The 21,656-nt window shown below is 44.9% G+C and overlaps 1 protein-coding gene across 5 annotated transcripts in view; it reads right to left on the bottom strand.

The window, feature by feature from the left end:
• Positions 1 to 21,656, bottom strand: part of MATN2 (matrilin 2) — a 132,356-nt gene that overhangs the window by 46,944 nt on the left and 63,756 nt on the right. For all 5 annotated transcript variants that reach the window (XM_027064162.2, XM_027064160.2, XM_053208488.1 and 2 more), the window contains exons 5-6: positions 13,665 to 13,787; positions 797 to 919 (exon numbers count right to left, since the gene is read on the bottom strand). In XM_027064162.2, the coding sequence (XP_026919963.1) occupies positions 797 to 919; positions 13,665 to 13,787 (246 nt within the window). The remainder of the gene's footprint in view (positions 1 to 796; positions 920 to 13,664; positions 13,788 to 21,656) is intronic.

Consider the following 21,656-nt stretch of genomic DNA (forward strand, 5'->3'; position numbering starts at 1 on the left):
TTACACAATCCCTTAAGTGCTCTGACATACCTTTACATGTAAAAGAACGCTTTTGGAATCCTTTCGCAAAACATCTTTAGTTTGTAAGTTCTTATGGTCAGATGTTGGGAGCTCAAGTGAATTCTGACCTGTATGTGTGTAGTTAAAATCAAATAGAACTAAATATATCAAACAAAAGAACGAGGAGTTCTCTGCAAACCACCCTCCACCCGCCCCTCCCCCACCCCGAAGCAACCACATTCAACTCCTTCAGGCTCAGCGATTTTCTTATGCTCGTGTGGAGGCAGAGCTAAAGCCCACAAGCCACAGAGCTTCAGTGAAAGTATTTTTTAAGCTCTGTTAATACTGATGGGCACAGCCCGGTTGAGCCAGCATGAAGTCAGATGGTCTGATCGTCAGCACGTTCAGCAGATGCTGGAAGAACATTCCCACGTGTGGTCTCCAATGAAAGACACCTCTGTCAAGTGCCTTGAAGGGTGATATTGAGACAGGGTGGACTACGGTCCTAGGACAAGTGGCGAAAGGCCTGACAGAGGAAGAATGGGGCAGAAGTCATCAGACTCCGCAGCATATCATCTTGTGCCACGATATGCTTGGGAGAATTCCCCGGCCACGGTGCCCACAGCAATAGCAGGAAAGAAAGTTTTTGTTGTTGAATCACTGTGCTATGCACCTGAAACTAATGTAACACTATGTTAACTACACGGGAATTAAAAGTAAGTCAATAAGTAAGTAAATAAAATGTGCGAGCCAAAAACTGTCACACACACACAAACTCTTTTTGTAGGTAACTTACTTGCACATGTTTTTTTATCTGGGTTAAGAGCAAATCCTTTAGGGCACCGGCAAAAGTAGGAGCCGTCAGCATTCACACACTCGTGTTCGCATCCGTGGTTTTCCGAGGCACAGTAGTCCACGGCTGTAAATATGAAAACACAGAGTTGAAGGAGACACACAGACAGGAAAGGGAATAATAGGATGGAATGGAAATAACAGCATACTTATAACAAATATCAACGAGGATTAAGATGGTTGTCCCAAAAAGTGCGGATGAATAAATATGATTCCAAAGCACCTCCCCCGCGACCACCCAAAACATAATCAGGGGTCTAGATCAGTAATTTACTTCAGAAGATAAACTAAAGAGGGGCGCCTGGGTGGCTCAGTCAGTTGAGCGTCCGACTTCGGTTCAGGTCATGATCTCACGGTTGGTGAATTCGAGCCTTGCGTCGGGCTCTGTGCTGACAGCTCAGAGCTTGAAACCTGCTTCTGCTTCTGTGTCTCCCTCTCTCTCTGCTCCTCCCTCACTCGAGCTCTGTCTCTCTCTCAAAAATAAATAAACATTAAAAAATTAAAAAAAATACAGGTATAAAGAAGATAAACTGAAGAACACATGACCAATTGTATTTAAAAGTTAAAGAAATGCAGGGTGCCTGGGTGGCTCAGTCGGTTGAGCATCCGACTTCAGCTCAGGTCATGATCTCACAGTTCATGAGTTCGAGCCCTGAGTCAGGCTCTGTGCTGACAGCTGGGAGCCTGGAGCCTGTTTCGGATTCTGTGTCTCCCTCTCTCTCTGCCCCTCCCCCGCTCATGCTCAGTCTCTTTCTCAAAAATAAATAAAGATTTAAAAAAAATTCTTAAAGCTTAAGAAATGCAAATCAAAACAATCACAAAGCCTACGACACTAATAACTATCAAACTGCAAAAATAAAGAAGGGATAAAGCCCGATGGTGGCAAGGCAACATGGAAACAGAGTCAGGGCTGGTGGCATTATAAATTGACAAAAAATCCTCTTGGAAGGACGTTTGACAGTGTTCACTGTGGAAATGTGACCCAAAGAAATAACTGATAAAAGGGAGAAATTAAGCATATGAAATAAGTTATTTATAGCAGCATTATTTACAGTGACAAAAAAATCTGGAAAATAAGATGGACATTTAATAATGGTAAATGGCTTAGTAATTTATAAGAAAATGCCTTGTCCTATTTGTCATTAAATCTACAAATGTTGAAACCAATTTGACAATAAACTTCATATATTGAAAAAAAATAAAATAAAATTACTAACGAATTAAAAAAAAAATCTACAAATGTTTACTGAACACCTTACTGCCGGCCTGGCCCTGTTTTAGGTGCTAAGGATAGAGCAAATAACAAAACAAATAAAAATTCCAGGCCTCAAGGAACTTACACTTGGATAGTGGTGGTGGTGGACAAAAAATACAATAAGTAAATAAGATAGGCTTGCAGAAGGTGGAGAGAGTACCCTGGGGAAAAATAAAGCGGGGAAAAGCCACAGCTACCATGGGGAGGCTAGAAGGATGGTAGAGGGTGACCGAAGTGGTCAGGAAAGGCATCATAAGAAGGCGGCCGTTGGGCAGAGTCCTAAATGAGGGTCTGAGGGTTGAGCCAAGTGGATAATGGGGAGTAAGCATCTGAGCAAAAGAAACAGCAAATGCAAAGGCTGCCAGGTGGGACTATGCCTGGTATGCTACAGGACAAGCAGGGAGGCCAGGGTGGCTGGAGCAGAGACAGGTGGGAGAGGAGAATGAGTGCACGTCAGGAGGGACTGAGGCCCCTACGAGGACTTTGGCTTTCACTCTCATTGAGGAGGGAGTCATTGGAAGGTTCCGAACAAAGGAATCGAGACTAGATGATAGAGAGCAAATGTGACAGTAGAAAGCCAGTTAGAAGCCTAGCACAATAATCCCAGTGGGGAATGGTGGAGGGTTCAACCACGTTGGTGCAGGACGGAGGTGGGGCGGGGGGGGAGACAGGGGAGCGGTGTTCTGGTTAAACGTGTCCCCCAAAAGAATGCGGAAGTCCTACCCCCAGTACCTGTGAATGTGATCTTATTTGGAAATAGGGTCTTTGCTGATACAATCAAGTTGCGATGAGGTCATATGGGTGGGCCCTAATCCCATACAACTGGTGTCCTTATAGGAAGAGGAGAATGCCACGTGAAGACACAGACATACAGGGAGAACACCATGTGAGGACAGAGGCTGGAGGGATGTGGCTGCGGCCTGAGGAACACCAAGGGTCAACAGCCACCTCCAGAAACAAGGAAGGACTCTCCCCTACAAGTTCCAGTGGGAACATGGCCCTGCCAGCACCTCAATTTTGAACTTCTAGCCCCAGAACTAGGAGGTACCACATTTCTGTTGGTGTAAGTCACCCAGTTTGTGGTCGTTGTGATGGCAGCCCTAGGAAGCTAATACACCAGGTATGAGTTGAGGTGGGGCCAGTGGGGGTCCTACCAGAATAGAGGTGAGCCAGGAGGAAGAAAGAAGGATTGAGGCTGACTTGGGGGATCTGGCATGAGGGCGGAGTGGCTGTAAACTGACGGGGGGCCGGGGGCACAGGTGCACTGGGTTTTGTGGGAGGAGATTCGGGCATTAGGCAGTTGTTAACATTATAATCCTAACATAATTGTAAATAGGAAGACAGACAAAATGTGGTGAAAAAGGTAGATCTCAAACTGAATATTTACAGAGGTGACACCCAGGTAAAACAGAGCTCCAAAGGCATGCCTGAAGCCTGGGAATTAGAAATAAAAATTCTTGCTGTGTCAAGGTGGTGGGATTATGGATGATTTGTTTCTCCTTTAAAAAACATTTCCCTCTATCACTTTTAGGATATTCTGACATCAGAAACTTGGAAATAATAAAAAGGAAATGGACTCTGCAATTAATACACATGTGTGACTTGAAAAACAAAACCCTGTGCTGCTAGGGCAAGGACATACTTAACCCAGCGATCAAAAGATGCAAAGGGTAGGGGCGCCTGGGTGGCTCAGTGGGTTGAGCGTCTGACATCGGTTCAGGTCATGATCTCACGGTTTGTGGGTTCGAGCCCCACGTCGGGCTCTGTGCTGACACCTCAGAGGCTGGAGCCTGCTTTGGATTCTGTGACTCCTTCTCTCTCTGCCCCTCCCCTGCTCATGCTCTGTCTCTCAAAAATAAATAAATGTTATGGAAACCAATTTGACAATAAATTATATTAAAAATAAATAAATAACTTAAAATGTTTTTTAAAGATGCAAAGGGAAAACCTACAGTTTTTTTTAAATGTTTTTATTTATTTTTGAGACAGAGCATGAGCAGGGGAGGGGCAGAGAGACAGGGAGACACAGAAACGGAAGCAGGCTCCAGGCTCTGAGCTGTCAGCACAGAGCCCGACGCGGGGCTTGAACTCACGGAGTGTGAGATCATGACTTGAACTGAAGTCAGACGCTTAACCGACTGAGCCACCCAGGCGCCCCAAAGTCTACAGTTTTAAAGGGTAATAACCTGCGTTTTGTTTATTCCTTTGCTTCCAGGCTTCATTAACTCTCTGTCTAAAGTATCATTTTTGTGACTTCGCCTCCCCAAAGAGTTCTAACAGCGCCTAATAATGGAGGGTTTAATACACAAGTCACTGTGGGAACAGGACATTCACGTAGTTACAGGATCTGCATGTCATGGGATGTTAGCCAGTGGCTGGAGTTGAGTCAAAGCATAAACATTGCCATAGCACCAAATCCTTCTAAAAGTTAATAGCTCATCATTCAAGAACCATTGTCACATTAAGCAAAGAATTGCAGAAACGGAGGACACAGAGATCAAGGACACCAAGCCCTGGCACGTGCCCGAGTCTGTGTCACAGAAGCAGGCCATGCAGTGGCCCGCACTGACCTGTGTTGGCAGTAGGCACTTCCCACCTCCAGCCTCCACGTGTTGGGCCTCATGTTAAGAATCTCCCAACCCCTGATATGGGTATCTGCCATCAGTCAGCCCATGCCATCTCAGGCCACCTACATTTTAGTGTTCCCCCAAAGAGAAGAGATGTTGATCTGACTTCCAAGTTCCAGGAAATTGACAATACTACAATGAGGAGTGAGCTGGTCTCTGTACCTGAAGGCAGGAGCTCAGATTCTCCCTCTCTCTTGAAACTTCCTCTTTATGTACCATGCGGGTGTAATTTCTGAGTCCAGCCATCTATGTCCCTCAGAAGAACTCCTGAGTATGCTGGCCCCATATTAGACTGAGGACAGGTTGGAGGCTTTGCTTAGGCCTAAAATCTGAGCCTTATACTCCAAACTTGCCTTTTTCCAGAATGCTCTAGAACATCCAGGGGTGGATCAGGGGTTAATAAAGTTGCAGATGAGCTGTTTTAACTGACCTCCACTTAACCAATCCCTAATCCATCAATGCTTTTCATTCCTTCTGAAAATATAGGACCTGATGCCCAGAGCACACTAAATGTGCATGTGTGCTCTCTCTCTCTCAAATATAAATAAATAAACTTAAAAAAAAATCTTAAAAAAATTTATAAGGATTCTGCTCTTAGATTGCTTTATAGAAGTCTTCAAATCCTTGCTGCAATTTAAAGAAAGCAAAATTGAAAATCATGGAGCATACATTACGGGGATGTTTTATGCAAGAAAAAAATTTTAAATCATGCATTCAACAAATGAACTTAAATTAGTAATTTTTAAAGGTGTAAGTAAAGGTGATTTTTATTAAAAGTACATTCATATGTTTTAAATGAAAATAAAAAGGTTAGGATAAGTTTGGATATGCAGTTTTTAATGATTCCACTCTTTGAAAGATACCTTCCGTCTCTCAGCCAACCACAGGCCCAATCTCATAGAGTAAGAAGGCTTCTCCTGGACTTTGATTCTCTTGCTGGTTTTGTTTTTTATGTGCTCAGTAATATGGGGAACTGAAGGGGTGAGGAGAGATTGGTAGGGCGGGATTTAAGCATTCCTGGGTCTTAAGACCCTGGACTGTAAAACCCCAAGGTGTCAAATCCCACCTTGATTTGAGGGCCACTCTCTAGCTTACTGCCAGGCTGCTGGGCACAGCAGCGGAGGCCATCAGTACAACATTACATGTCGGGGAGCCTGCTTCCAGGCACGTGAACCTAAAGGCTTTTTAAGACCAAGAGAGATCCAGTCCATTCAACTCTGACATCCTTTGCCACACATTTTGGGTTCTTTGCATAACTTCCTTGGTTGCAAAACTGTACTTGTAATAAGAGAGGCCAAGTTTAGGGAGCAGATGTATGGATGTGCTCTATGTGTGTAACTCAGAAATGCTTCTGTTGTTCCAAGTCCTCATCTCCTTCAATAAAATCCTTTCTCAGTTATTTGCCTGACATATCTATGCTCTCATTTATAAGCAGAAAGGGTAATTCCCTGGCTGTAGGGAATTGGACCCTCCAGATCACAAAGTGTTAAAATCTCAGGGTTAGAAGCCAGTCATGCCACATTCAGTCTCTGCCTAATATGTGCAAAATCACTCAGCTGTGTCCAAGGATAAACGATACTTTGGTGCAAGGTAATGAAGCCTAAGATCAATGGTCTCTGATTTACAATGTGGTCACAATCCAAAGTTGCCTCAGTGGGGATCAGTCTGCAAGGGGATGGCATTAGTAGAAACAGGATATTTCAAAGAGGAGCATTTGGGCTTTAAAGCTTGTTGATGACAGAGTAAGAAAAACCAAGTTCATCATTAGAGAAATTGGAGAAGCAGTTGACTTGCTGAGTATACAGAAGACAACACGTATAGAGTCAGATTCACAAAACCTCTCCCACCAGGGCACAACTGGATTTCTCTATGCAGGATCTCGAAACCTGGAGAAAGTTTCTTATCCATTTTGATAACAACAGGGAAATATTCTGAGCTGAATTGTCTTCTCCACCCTAAATTTGTACGTTTAAGTCCTGTTGCCAGTCAGGCTGTGGCTGTATTTGGAGATAGGATCTTTAAAGAAGTGATTCGATTAGGATGAGGCCATTTGGGTGGGCCCTAATCCAATCTGACTGATGTCCTTATAAGAGGAGGAGATATGGACACACAGAGGACCCAGGTATGCATATTCACAGAGGAAAGACCACATACAGAGACAGCAAGGGAGTGGCCTTCTACAAGCCAAGGAGAAAGACAAGCCTGCTGACACCTTGACTTTGGAACCTTAGCCTCCAGAACTGTGAGAAAAGAAATCTCTAATGTTAAAGCCACTCGGTCTGCGGTTTTGTTACAGAAGCCTTAGGAAACCAGTATAGGGACAAATCCAATACTTAATGTCTTGAAATGGGGGAGGTCAAGCTCCAAACATGAGCAGTTATCTGATGAACTGAAAACCTGACATTTCAATATAAAGATGGATCCTCCCACACTTGTCCCCCACTTAATTATCAACAATCCCCTCCTTACTGAGGGCAATTGGTAGAGGAGAATCTAGTGGAAAAAAATATCTCTGAAGGCAGCAGTAACGCTGTGCTAAATCCCCAAGCTATGTGCCACCATAGTTCTGAGTATGGGCCTCAGGATGATTTCTTTTTCTTCCAAGATTTTATTTTCATTCAAGTTAGTTAACACATAGTGTAGTATTGGTTTTAGGAGTAGAATTCAGTGGTTCATCACTTACATATATCACCCAGGGCTCATCCCAACAAGTGGCCTCCTTAATGTCCATCACCCATTTAGCTCATCCCCCTACCCAACACCCCTCCATCGCCCCTCAGTTTGTCCTCTAGAGTCTCTTGGGGCGCCTGGGTGGCTCAGTAGGTTAAGCGTCAGACTTAGGCTCAGGTCACGATCTTGTCATGGTTCATGAGTTCGAGCCCTGCATCGGGCTCTGTGCTGACAGGTCAGAGCCTGGAGCCTGCTTCAGATTCTGTGTGTGTGTGTCTCTCTCTGCCTCTCCCCCGCTCACACCCTGTCTCTCTCTCTCTCTCTCTCTCCAAAATAAATAAACATTAAAAAAAAAATTAAAAAGCACAAATTCTTTAAAAAAAAAAGAGAGACTCTCTTATGGTTTGCTTCCCTCTCTGTTTTTATCTTGTTTTATTTTTCTTTCCCTTCCCCTATGTTCACCTGTTTTGTTTCTTAAATTCCACATATTAGTGAAATCATATGGTATTTGTCTTTCTCTGACTTATTTCGCTTAGCATGATACACTCTAGTTCTGTTCGTGTCATTGCAAATGGCATACACCTGATGTACTATTAAATGCAAGCATTCATAAGACAAAAATTTATAAAGGATATAGAAATTCAGACTTAGCTAATGTTTATCGGTTGCCCATGTAGCAGACAATATAATGATAGTAATAATATTAACAAACACAGCACTGTCCCAATGCCTTACACATATTAACTCAGCCCTCACAACAATCCTTTGAAATAGGTATTATTGTTATCCTCAATTTACAGATAAAGTCAAACAGAGACAGGTCTTAAGAGATTTACAAAATGTGGTAACAACAGTACCTCCTTCATAGGGTTGTTGCAATTCTACATAAAGTATTTCAATGACTTAGTGACATTCAATAAATGTAGATTATATTTTTATTGCCCTGCATCTTTATTCAGATACCATTGAATTTGGGGGTTATAGGATACTTTAATGCCATTCATTTGTTCCACAACCATTTATTAATTACTATACAATCAGGCATTATGCTAAACCCTGGATGGTGACGACAAGCAAATACTATACATAAGACATCTTAGAAGAAGGGCAGAAAGGAGAAGCCAAGCTTTTAGCAGTGATTACTTCCAGAAAGTAAAAGTGGGGAGGAATGACTTTCAGGTTTTGACTTTATACACATCTATACTCCGACAATTTTTTTAATATGCAAAAATTGATTTTGTAATTTAAAAATCAATCAAGGGGACAAGATTTTTTAAAAAATACATGAGTGCTGGAGATTGTGATCAATCACTCAGCCTCAGTCAATGCACTGAGACATACTGCAAGTCTACTCTGAAAGATGAAAAGTACCAGCATTGACTTCTATCCCCAAGGGTTTACAATCTGTTTAGGCAGATAAGATGCAAACAGGACCAAAGTTATCCCCAAAGACAAGGCAGTGGGTAAACACCAGAGGTAAACAAGCACAGCAGGAAATTCACCCTTAAAGATAGAGATAAATGGTCTCTGAAAAATGCTGTTTTGGGTGGAAATTAACACAGCTTTAGTGGTAGCTGATGGATTACAAATACAGGGAACTCAATACAAAAAAGGACCTTAGTTGGGAATCTACTCTCAATCACCTGAATGTGGAAATAAATTCAGTCCTGTCCAGAGTGAAATGAGCAGTTAGGGAAATGGGACTTCGACACTGGAATTTAATGTTCTACTAACTCCAAAGTGTGGAAATGCTGCCTACAAAGTCCTGAGTCTGGCTACGAATTGAATTTTCATGCAGGTCATAGTCATACTTCTGGGATGAGTCAAAGTACTAGAACCTCAGCTTTGAAGATGCTGAAACCGAAAACAATTGCATCCATTCATCCGTAGCTGGATGTGGTGAATTTCTAGCACATCTTTAAATAAATAGTTTAGGCTTACTGCCCCCACTGTCTTACCACCTACCCCTTGTCCTGAAATCTGCCCTTTATCCCGCCCCTCTTGATCATCATCAGTGGGCTCCTGGTCATCTTTGTGTCCCTAATGCCCAGAAGAGGGCCTGGCAGAGAGTTAGGAAATATTTGCTGAGATGAATCAGTGACTCAACTCAACGGCTTTTCCCCTAAGTTCTGTTCCCTTTGGCCTCGCTGGAGCATGACATTAATATTGCTGTGGCCTAGAAATTCTCTTTCTCATCTTATCCCATGACTTTTGATTTTCTTACCCACCTCTCCCACCCCCACCCCTGCCCCCAACCTTAGGCTGTTCCTTCAGGGATATTTTTCCTGCCCCACTTGTCCCCCCCCCCCCCCCCCCCCCCCGCTCCCTACATGTGGCTCAGGCCAGCAAAGTTCAGGCCTTCACTCTCTCCTCACTCCATACTTCATGACAGCCAGGAAATGATGATGATGATGATATATGTCTATCATAGTAATAACTGTCTCGCGTGTATGAGAGACTTTACTCGTTACCTTATTTAATCCCGCAAAACACTATGATGTAGGTATTATTACTCTACGATATGGGTGAGAAAACCGAGGCTCAGAAATGCAATGACCCATGCCCAGCCAGCAGCAGAACTGGGGTTTGAGCCCAGTAAGACCTGGGCTCACAACACACAACACACACACACAAATAAATGTTTAAAGTAAAAAAATAAGTAGAAATTAAAATTCAGAAAGAAATGGACTGAGCTGCTTCCTGGCTACATCGATGGCTCTACCCATCTCTCTTCACATGGTGCTCCTTTCTCCTCCCTCTTGACACATCCTTGTCGGGGTCCCACCACAACTTCATACTCACCTGGTCTAAAACTACTCATTCTCTTTCAGAGTCATGGAAGCTCAAACTCAAGTGAAAGCACTTTTGACTTTTCCTCCTCCCCTTTATTTACAGCCTCTCTTCATCTCTACTCCTTCCCTCTCCATTTCTTCAGTCACCACTCAAACTCTGGCCCTTGTCACCTCTCCCCTGAAGGCTGCCAGTCTCCTAACTGGTCTTTCCATCCCTCACCATCTTCCTTCTGGAATCTATCCTGCAGTGCACCACAAGGAGATTAAGTTTCCTAAAATGAGGCTTTGCATTTGCCATTCCCAATTAGAAACCCATCAGTGTCTCCTTTCCAGAGATGAAACCCAGACTCTTCAGCCTGATTTTCAAAGCCCTGAACACTATGGTTCCACCTGGTATCTTCATCTTCTACTTCACACCTGTAGGAATTCTCTGCTTCAGCAGAGCTGGTCTCTTCCATTGTTTAAGTCAGACTGGTCTTAACTAGGGTGATCCTATCATTTATCACCCAAAATAGAACCTCTTTGAAAGTGAAAGGGAGGGCTATTGAGAATTGAGCCAACAAGGCATAAACTGGGATTGTCCTGGATTAACTGGGATTTATGGTCCCCATATTCTTAAACGTTCCCATCTACATACGGGCCACCCAAACTAGCAGCTGATGGAATGCTTCCATAGTCCTTACCAGCCTTTGCTTCCCTAAATTTCCTGTCTAAGTCTGACACCCGGGTCTTCATCTTTGACAAGCCCCTTCAGACTGATGTCTTCAGGTCAGGTTGCCTGTTAAGCTTTCAGTGTGGCATTCCTGTGACAGTCTCCCCCTCCTCCACCGGCTCCCAGGAGAAAGGCCTGCCCCTCCCAATGACCACCGCTGTCCCCACACCATTACTGCCCTCAATATCTCCCCTTGCCCTGGACACTTGTCCAATGGCTACCCTTCCTGCATTGCCCAGATGTCCCCCTACGCTAGCCGTCATAACGACCCTCTTCTCTGACCTTCTGTAGCCTCTATTACCGTCACCACTTGTTATGCACTCAGCATAAACCCATCAGAAGCACTTGACCTTCTGAAAATTTGTAACATATCCCTAACCAAGGAAACTGGCAACAATGGCCCACCAGCACGTAATCATCTCACTCCCAGCCCCCAACAAGTGCTTGGTCGGGGAGGAGGATGACAGGAATATCTGGTAGATGACTCCTGGATCACACACAGTCTCTCCCCATTTTCCCATTCTTCTGCCTTGATGCCCCCCCAAGGAAAGGCATTCTACATACACTCAGCAGCAGAGAAATGCCCACCTCTGATAAACACAGTCCACAACAGCTCCCTGGCAACCATAGCATCTACTCTCATGCTTGTTGCTCTTCAGCAAATGTCAAACCCCCAAAGTTACAGCAAAACCCTTAGAGACACAAAGGTCCTCTAATACACAGGGATGATTACGCAATTATTTGGCAATACTCAGAAAACTGGGTTCCTCACCACCCTCCAGTTTCCCAAGGGCCAGGGCAGGCCTCCTGCCCCAGCCATGGCCCCTACTGCCCGCCCCCCCTGCCGCCTCACTCATCACTCACACATGTTCTGGGCCTTCCCTGCTCCTTCCCTCACCCAATTAAGCAGTCACCCTCACCCCTTTTCCTGAAGCTTATCCCCTGGCCTTATTCCCAATGGCCTGATTTCCTTCTGACCCAATAGCACCCAAAGTTCTACCCATTTAACAACTGGTGAGGGAAAAAATATAGGTTAAACAAAATAAATAGTATGACTTCATTTTGTTAAACATTAACAAAATGTTTTGAATTAGATATCTGTATGGGGGAAAGTCCAGCAGATAATACAACAAACGATTAGCAGGGATTTTCTCATGTGTTTAATCCTCATCCTCAACGAAAGTATGTTGCTTGCAGAATACAACTGAATGAAGCAAAAATAGTTAAGAGTTGGTGTTTACATGTCGGCTTCTTTGTTGCCCGTGCTAGTGGATGTGGTGCCTTGCCACCTATCGCTGTCACCACCAGCAGATTAAGAAAAAAATAAACAGGGGCGCCTGGGTGGCTCAGTCGGTTGAGCGTCCGACTTTGGCTCAGGTCATGATCTTGCGGTCTATGAGTTCAAGCCCCGCATCGGGCTCTGTGCTGACAGCTCAGAGCCTGAAGCCTGCTTCGGGTTCTGTGTCTTCCTCTCTCTCTGTCCCTCCCCTGCTCGTGCTCTGTCTCTCTCTCTGTCAAAAATAAACATTTTAAAAAAATGAAAAGAAAAAAGAAAAAAATAAACAGAACCGCTTCGGAGACCAATTCCATCTGTGACGAGTGGAGTTTTCATTCCCATCAGTGTGTACAAACAAGCAAGCAAACCCATTCTATCCTCACCTGCGAAGAACAGGACACCCATGTTTTTGCTTTGTTGCTTTTTCCTTCCACATCCTTAGCTAAGTATCAAAGTGTGCTGGAAAATGTCAATTCTATGTGCAAAATAATAATCATTCACTATGGGAAGGAAGACATACAAGGCCCCTGAAAACCATGGGGTGTGGGCAGAAGAGAAAACGCAGGATTTAGAGTCAGAAAAATGCAGGTTCCAGGTCTGGTGTGAGTCGAGCCCTTTCCCTTCCTTTGCCTCCAGATTTTTTGCCTCCTAAGTACTGAGTTCAGTTAATGGAACACCTACTGTTTGCCGGGCACTGTTTGTTGGAGGAAGGACGAAAGAGACCATGCGAGTTTCAGGTGTGTTGCAGACCCACTGGTTGGGGGCGTGAGGGATGTGCTGGCCCGCTCTCCAGGTGCTGAGGAGAACCATCACCCTTCACTGAAGAAATCAGATGCCACCCCACCTTTCCTACCTCCCACCAGGTCACACAATGTGGAGTTGCTCAAGTGGGAAGTCACTCACCCGATGGCAAGTTGGTGCCTGAGATTCTAAGCACTGCCCCTGAAACTTCTTCCCTGGGGTCCGCATTTGAGGCCACTGTTCCTTGCCTCTGACAATGGTGTCTTCCTGCATACAGCTGGGCTTTACACCTAGCAGTCACTTGGGACTGTCACCGAACTGCAGATCTATACTTAGGAGGAAGGCTGCCTACGTCCCTGAGGGGCCACTCAGCAAAGTCGCCCACCGGCAAGTGAGTGTGCAATACATGAGCTGTCCTGAAGTCAGGCCATCCCAAACAGCCTCTGCATTGGCTGAAGACCAGCCCAGTCCTTTTCAAGCGATGTAGTATATAAAGGGACAATTCTATTTATGTAGATTACCATAAATATGCCTTTTGCTGAGGACCCAGTAGGAGAAAATGCCAGCTGCAGCCCTAAATGAAGTCTTCAGAGTTCGCATTCTGACCAAAACTGGGCCAGACACCTGAGCACTTTGTTGAAACTCAAAAGAGAGCAGCTGGGTCCCTGGGGGGCTCCCCTTTCCTCCTCACGGTGCTCAACTTGCCCTTCCTCATGGAACGAGGCAGACGAATACTCACCCACACATCTCTTCCCGTCCTCGGCCAGCATGAAGCCGCTGTAACACTGGCAGACAAAGGAGCCCAGCACATTCACGCAGAGCTGCTCACAGCCGTGGTCCTCTGCCGCACAGAGATCCTGGACTGGGGCAAAGTCACACCGTCAGAAGACACCTCCGTGACCCTCTGCCCTCCGCGCGTGGCCAGACAACAAGCACTTGCTAAAATAACCTTCGGAATAACCTTTAACGTATTGAATAACTGTAATCCTACCATCCAGAGGCAACCACGATTAACATTTCGGTGGATTTTTATGTGTAAATAAAAACAGATCTTTCAAAGTTGGAATCATTCGCCTCTATTAAATGCATCGAATAATTTCGAATTAACATCAGGTCTGTCTTTTCCTCATGTTCATGAAAGTGCTCTGAAGCATTCCGATGGTTCCCGAGAACTAGAAGTTATCATGAGCAGGCATCTGTACCAGTCAGCACCAAGTACCACTCCTGTTCTTCGAGAACGAAAATGCTTTGTAATCACAGTCCCACAGGTTTACAGGAGATAATCTGCACTGTCTTTGACATTTTGCAGATGGGGAAGCTGAGAGAGAGCACAGTGGGAAGACCTGTCACTCCACCCAAAAAATGGCAGGTCCCAATTCTACATCTGTCTTTTTGGACGTACTTCTCCTCATTCCATTTGTCTACCAGAACAATCTTTGGAAATCCTCCTTGAGCTTCATTTATTCACGCCAGCAACACACGAGGAAAAGGCGAAGCCAAAGGAGGTTAGGTAGAGGTAACAAAAGATTACTAGGGATAAATGGATGTATGGTTATTAGTGAGCCTACATCGGTCAAGTATTTATTATGCGTCCACAAAGTGCTGAGCCCTGGGGTTTCACACAAATGCAATGTAAGAATGCACTCACAGGAATGCATTTGCTGCAATGAAACTAAAAGTATATCAGAGGATGAAAAGGTTCAAGGCATTTTCAATCCATCACTGACTCAGTCTCTCCTTTGTACAAACAGGCTGACCCGATAAACATTACTTCTCAGCTAGGAGAATGCCTTGGTTTCTTAACTAGCTCTTCCAGTGACTTTACCATTAAAGTTGGAGAAAATCAAAGAGCATTAAAGAAATTGAATATATTAAAAAGAGTTTTCTCTGGTTAAAAGTTATCACTATGAAAGCTACAATAAAAACTCAATTAACTAGAAAGCCTGATTGATCCCTGAATCAATCCAATGGCTACACTTCAATGTAATCACCTGTGCCACTGAGTTGTATTATTTATTATGCTTTTAGATAAATATATAAAATTGATAAAAAGATAAAAGCTGATTGATTCATCACCTCTATTAAATGCATTAAGTAATTTTTTTAAATAAAATCTGCTTCTTAACATTAAAAAAAAGGCTTATGCCTAATATTCCACAAATAAGGACTCGGGCTTTCAAGTGCTAAAAAGAAGTATTTTCATTCTCAAATCAATAAAGTAGATGAAGAAAATTATAGATGCAAATTCTTCTATTACCAGTATATTTTACCTTAGATTTCCAATTGGGAACTCCAGTCGAGAGTTCCATTGGATTTAGATAGAAGAAAAACACCAATAACCAGAAAAAACTTCAGCTCATGTAAAAATCATAGTGAATCATTAAAGAATGATAAAACCTACAGTTAAGTTACAAGCCTAAGCTAGAGACCTAAGAAAAATCTGAATCACCCAATACTCTTCATTTATCAATAAATGAAGCACCTACAGTGTCCCAGGCCCTGGGGATACAGTGGTGAACCAAACAGAGGAAGGAGTTCCTGCTGTCATCCAGCTTGTATTCTAAGGGTAACATGAAGCTCTGGGAAGAGCATTTCTGACTGAAAGAACGGCAAATGCAAAGGTCCTGAGGTAGAATAAACTAGCCCCATCGTCAAGGGTAGACTGGAAAAGGCTGGCAGGTATAGGCGAGAGAATGGAAAACGGGAAAGGTACTATGGGCCACGGGAGCAGTGTGAGTGAATGTGCAGAAATGAGGAAAGTAGGACAGTTGTGGTAGCTAAATCCCATGCTGAGAATTCCAAGGGAAGTAGCAGGAGGGGGGATCAGAAGGACAACTGACACCAGATGGCAGAGGGCTGGAAGGTAGGCTGAGAAGTCCAAGCCGATTAAGCAGGTGATGGGGACCAGTCAGGGTAAAATCCATCAAAAGAGAGAGAGGGCAATGCCACCTGGGTTGTCCTTTAGAAGGAGGGATCTGGCAGCTTCTTCGGCTCTAGGAAACTTAGAGGACTTCTAGCTGTTAAATAAAATCACTGCTTTGTTTGGGAACAGCAGTAGGTTTTTTTTTTGTTTGCTTGTTTGTTTGTTTTTTAATTCCATGCCGAAATAGCTCTGGTCTGTCTGCACACGGATGGAAAAATTAACCTCCTGATATGAGGACCTTCGCTTGTTCTTCAGGGCCAGAGTTTTCCGCCTCCCCTATCGGCTGTCAGTGCAGGCCTGCACTCTTCCCCTTGGCATGTATCACAATGTTAATTGCGTAGGCATTTATTTATTTATTTATTTTTAATTTTTATAAAATTTTTTTTTAACGTTTATTTATTTTTGAGACAGAGAGAGACAGAGCATGAACGGGGGAGGGTCAGAGAGAGAGGGAGACACAGAATCTGAAACAGGCTCCAGGCTCTGAGCAGTCAGCACAGAGCCCGACGTGGGGCTTGAACTCACAGACCGCGAGATCATGACCTGAGCCGAAGTCGGACGCTTAATCGACTGAGCCACCCAGGTGCCCCAATTGTGTAGGCATTTAAGTAGCCATGTATTTACTGTTGCCCTTGCTAGACGCTAAGCTCCCTAGTGGGGATGAGACAGTGCCTGCACAAAAGCCTCATGACTGGAAAATGTCACCCCAACACACTGGAACAACCTACCCCCCAAATCCCAAGTCCCTCTCTAAAGTGAGGGGGCATGAGCTTCTTCACCTGGGTCTCCCTTCTCTGCTCTAGCTGCTGCTTTGCCTCCTTTGGTATCTAGCAGGAACCCCACCTAATAGCGGTTACAAAGGAATAGTGGGAGTACAGGTGATTTTTAGGCTCTTATAATGATCTGCTTTCAAGTTTTCTAACAAGAGTTTCTAACAGGAGCTTTTATGATAATGAAAAAAAAAAACAACCCAACATGCTACAAAAGAACCCCTCTGAAAGTAGCATTTTGAAAGCAAGGAACCAGGAGCTTGAAGCAACCATCTTTTTTTCCAAAAGACCTCTCCCCAGAGGGTAGGTAGAGAGGCAATGCATATTCCTTTTGGGACAGGGCTGGGACACCCACAGAACGGCCTGTGAATAACTGCAAGATCCAGTCTACAGGAGCGGCAGCGTCCGACCTTGGCTACCCATCAGAACCACCTGGGGACCTTTAGAAAACCCTGATGCCCAGGGCACCCCGCTCCTTAAACCAGACTGGCCGGGGTGGAATGCAGGCAGCAGGGTTGGCGAAAGCTCCCCAAATAACTGCAGCGTGCAGCCGGGTTGAGTGTCATCGAACTGGATACAAAGTCCCTTACAATCATCCGAGTGGAAGGTGCCCAGACCCAGGGGCCAGTCTCCCCCCCTTTATTAACGGAGACTGTGAGGCTGAGTTTCCTCTTTTAAACCAATCTCAGAATTACCGCTGTCCTTGGTTCCCTCTCCAAAGTGGCTGACAGAATCGCAGACACTACGTGAGGGCACGGAGTGTGGTAGGAACAGGAGGCTTATCACTCACATTCCAGAAGTCCGGCCCCACAAAGAGCAAGCTTGCCAGTTGGCTTCGTGTGTATTGTACTTTCATAATGTTTTTATAACGTTGGGGATTTATGGCCACTGGCGATCTGCACCATCCCCAGGGAAATCTTTGAGGGATTAAGTTAATTCAACAAAGACAAAGGAATACATGCAGACTAGGCTCTGACAAACAACATTGTTTTTCTGGCAGTGGTCACTTCCATTTGAAACAAACACAGATATTTTTGAATGACTCCTTATGCTTTTGAAAAACAGTGCTTCTTTTTCTCACAGCCAGAGGGTTTCACTGAAGGGTAATAAAACCATGAGGGATGGGAGAAGCACTGAATTCAGAGTTCCCATGATCCTTCCAAGCCTTCTCTACCTGGTGACCCCCATAATGGCTCATGACTTCAGTCAAATGTCGCCTCCTCTAAGAAGCCTTCTCCAGGTTGGCTGGGCTTAAAGGCTCCTTCCTCTGGGAGCCACTCCAGCGCTTACGCATTTATCCAATGGTATTGGAAGGCCCTGATCACGTCTGCCTGCCCCGCTGGAATGTGAGCTGCTCTGACTCACTGATTTCCCAGAGCCTTGCCCACTGTCCTAGTGCGTGTGCTTGGTGCTCCGTAAGTGTTCATCTGCTGAAAGAAGAGTGACAAGGGCCCACACTCCCTGCCTCCCAACAGGGATGCTCCTAGAGTCCTAAAAATACTCTCTTCCATCAGAAATGGGATCCTGGCAGGATGAGTATCATGGGAACAAAATTCCTCCTGAGCCTCTACCTCTCCCTGTCCTCAGAAAGAGGTGTTCCCATACCAGAAGGGGGCCCAGAGTGCAGTGACATCTGGGAGCCAGCCCCCAGCTGCAGATGCCAGTGTGGTCACGACAGCTAAGGAACTGGCGGCCTTGTTATCTGCTGCATCCCTGTACCTAGCACGGTGCCTGGCTCGGTAAAGACTTACGAATGAGAGAATGAACCCATGTCCATGCTACATAAGCATGGGGTTGTCAGGTATTTCTCCCTCATCAATCTTACCTCGGCTGAAAACTCTGAGAGGGACAGGATTAGCCTGGGAGTTCCTCCGGATGCCTGTATAATACCATGCATTTCACACAGCAGGTGCATAGTGGACATCTGTTGATTGGACTTGACTGCCACCAGCCTGGAGTACTCAGGTGGCTCTTATTTGACTGCTCCCCATTAGAGGTCAAGTTCTCCCTCATGATCTCCACAACCACAATTTAACACTCCACTTACAGTGATTACTGAACCCTATTTTCCCTACCGTCTGAGGGCAGGGCTTACTTTGCTCAGCCCTCCAGCTCAAATATCTAGCACGGTGTCTGGCAGATGGTCAATTTTTAAAAATATATTTGAGGGGCGCCTGGGTGGCTCAGTCGGTTGAGCGTCAGACTTCAGCTCAGGTCACCATCTCACTGTTCATGGGTTCGAACCCTGCACTGGGCTGTGCTGACACCTCAGAGCGTTGAGCCTGCTTCGGATTCCATGTCTCCCTCTCTCTCTGCCTCTCCCCTGTTAAAGATCTGTCTCTCTCTCAAAAATAAATAAACATTAAAAAAATTTTTAAATAAATACAAACTAAAAAAATATCTGAATGATTGCATTGATTCATCCATTTGTCAAACTGTTCAAAGTACTGGGAAAATAACAGTGAATAAAAGAGGTAAAAAATCTATCAGTTGATCTCTGTGCCCATGGAGCCAATATTCAAATGGGGAGCCAGTGGTGTGTAGGGGGCCAGCTCCCACTAACCCCCATGACAGATAGTGCCAACCTCTCCCCTACTCTGTAGTCAGCAAGGCCAGGCAGGTGGCTTGAAATCGGCCACGGTGTCAGTATTTACACCACAGGAGTCAGTGAACATTAGAAACCAGAGCATTTTCCCCCTGCAGATCTGGTTGTTAAACATCTGCCAGCACACCACTGATAGGGGCCAGACATAAAATAAACAGGTAAAACCGTATGTTAGATCTCTTAAGTGCTGCCAAACAAAATTAGCAGGAAAAGGGAGTAGGGCGTGTGGAAAGAAGGGAACTTCTGTTTTATATTGTGTGGCCAGAAGGTGGTCTCACTGAGAATTTTGCCTACATCACAACTGCAATATAGTGTCACTTTATGGGTGCCTGTGAAAATTCCACACCCAGACATAGATTCAGATTTCTTTAAATAATGTCAACGTATCTTTGACTAAGCTGTGGTTTGTGAACTCTCTGCTGAATTGATCTGATACGGCAAAGTAGACAATTGTGAATTTTATAACAAAAGATCTCACCAAACGCAAGCAATGCCTTACCAGAAGGCGATCATTAGCACAGGGCTGACAGAATTTACTTGCTTCTTTTAGTTCCTTGTGAATTACAGGGAGCGATGCTAACTTCAGCTGCTCAGTCTTCCCAGGTGAGATAAATCACTGAGGGTTTGATAAGTAAGAGCCCCACAGTTGTGCTCAAATCCAACCCTAGTGTTTGCCCCGAGGCACGCACGCACCCTAGATTTAAGTGCCTTCCTTAGTTTGTGCTCTCGAAACCCTGGCGCTGTGCCTTGGCTGGAGAACTTGGAAAACCTCCCATCTGGTTACACTGGACGAGAAGCACGGGACAAGACTGTGGCTGCTGTGGCTGACATCATGCCAGGCGAAATCAAAGGGTTTTTACTGGCTTTTCAGAGTTTGAGACAAGCCACACTGCATGCTGTTCACACCAACGACAGTTTAAGCTAGTTTGGAGCTAAAGCAAAATGAACACCTTTAAAGACACGTTCCACTTTTCAAACAGCTCCTGCTGTTATTTAGCCTGAGATGTAGAAATCAGAAGTTATCTTTCGCAGCAAGAGAGAAGAGAAATGTATTATTAGGGCTGTTACTTCACTCAAGTGGGAAACAATGGGGTTCTGCCTGCACCAATCTGAAGCCCTTCTAGAGTTAAGACTCCACAAACCGAAGCCTGTGTTTCAAGGACCATCCCCCTTCTTTCATGGTGCCTGAAAGCACTAATCTTATTTTGACAGCTGCAGTTCGGATTTTAAGACTTTCAACAGTAAATGTGAGTCATCAGCCTTGTGCTTCTACGCTGGAAGAAACAAAACAAACCCAATGTCACTGAGAAAAACAAACCTGTCCTTTTGGGCAAACCCCAGCTGTGCCTCGAATCCTTCTCTCCCCAAGAGCTGAATTATTTTTCAATCAGTCCTCCTATTCACTCACACAATTTTCATTCTCTTAAAGGGATATCCCCCCAAATAAAGCCTTAACACGTAAGTAAATCTGACCGAATGAGGTTGATCAAAATAAATAAACATGCACAAGTAATGCCCTATTCTTACAGAGCACTTTGCAATTTCCAAACGGCTGTCACATCATCACGTTCTTAATATAAATTCCTTATTGAGTGGAGCCTCTCAGGGAGAGATTTAGTTCAAAGTGCGTAGGTCAGTGGTTTTTAAACTTGAGCTTACATCAGAATTTCCCGGAGGGCTTGTTAAAAAAAAAAAAAAAAAGGAATGTGTGTTTTAAGTTTATTTATTTATTTTGAGAGAGAGAGAGAGAGAGAGAATCCCAAGCAGGCTCTGCACTGTCAGCAGGGAGCCCAATGCAGGGCTCAAACCCACGAACCATGAGATCATGACCTGAGCCGAAATCAAGAGTCGGACGATGAATGGACTGAGCCACCTAGGTGCCTCCGACACACACATTCCTAGGTCCCACCCCAGAATCCCTGATTTGGTAGCACTAGGGTCAGGCCTGGGAGTTTGCATTTCTAACCAGTTTCTCTGCAAAGCTGAGCTGCTGTCTGGGGGACCACTCTGAGGACCACTTTTCTAGGTGCTTGAGAAAAGAGGAAAGCAGAAAAGCAGCTCTATGAACTTCAAACTCGCTTTCCCCTGATGTGTGGTCATCCTTTCCCAATGGCCGGCTCTCTGCTCACATGCAGTCAACTCAATTCTCCCATGAGAACGCTACTCACCCCAGATTCCTTTCTTTTCTTCTTCTTCTTTGTTTTTTTAACCCTGTAGCCTGGCCCAGCCAGAGGGCGAGCAGACTGCACGGGACCCTCTCCGAGTTCTGGGGCCCAGCAGCCAGGGTGGAGAGGAAGCTCCGTGACCGCACGCCCTCTGCTCAGCAGTCCTCATCTTCTGCTCAGGGCGGTCCTAGCAGAGGCTGGGGCCAGGCAGGCCATTTGTTCAGAAGCTGCGGGCTGGCTGTTTGTGGGCACAGCCTGCTTGCTCCTC

Source organism: Acinonyx jubatus, chromosome F2, assembly GCF_027475565.1.
Source record: "Acinonyx jubatus isolate Ajub_Pintada_27869175 chromosome F2, VMU_Ajub_asm_v1.0, whole genome shotgun sequence".
Taxonomy (NCBI): Eukaryota; Metazoa; Chordata; class Mammalia; order Carnivora; family Felidae; genus Acinonyx; species Acinonyx jubatus.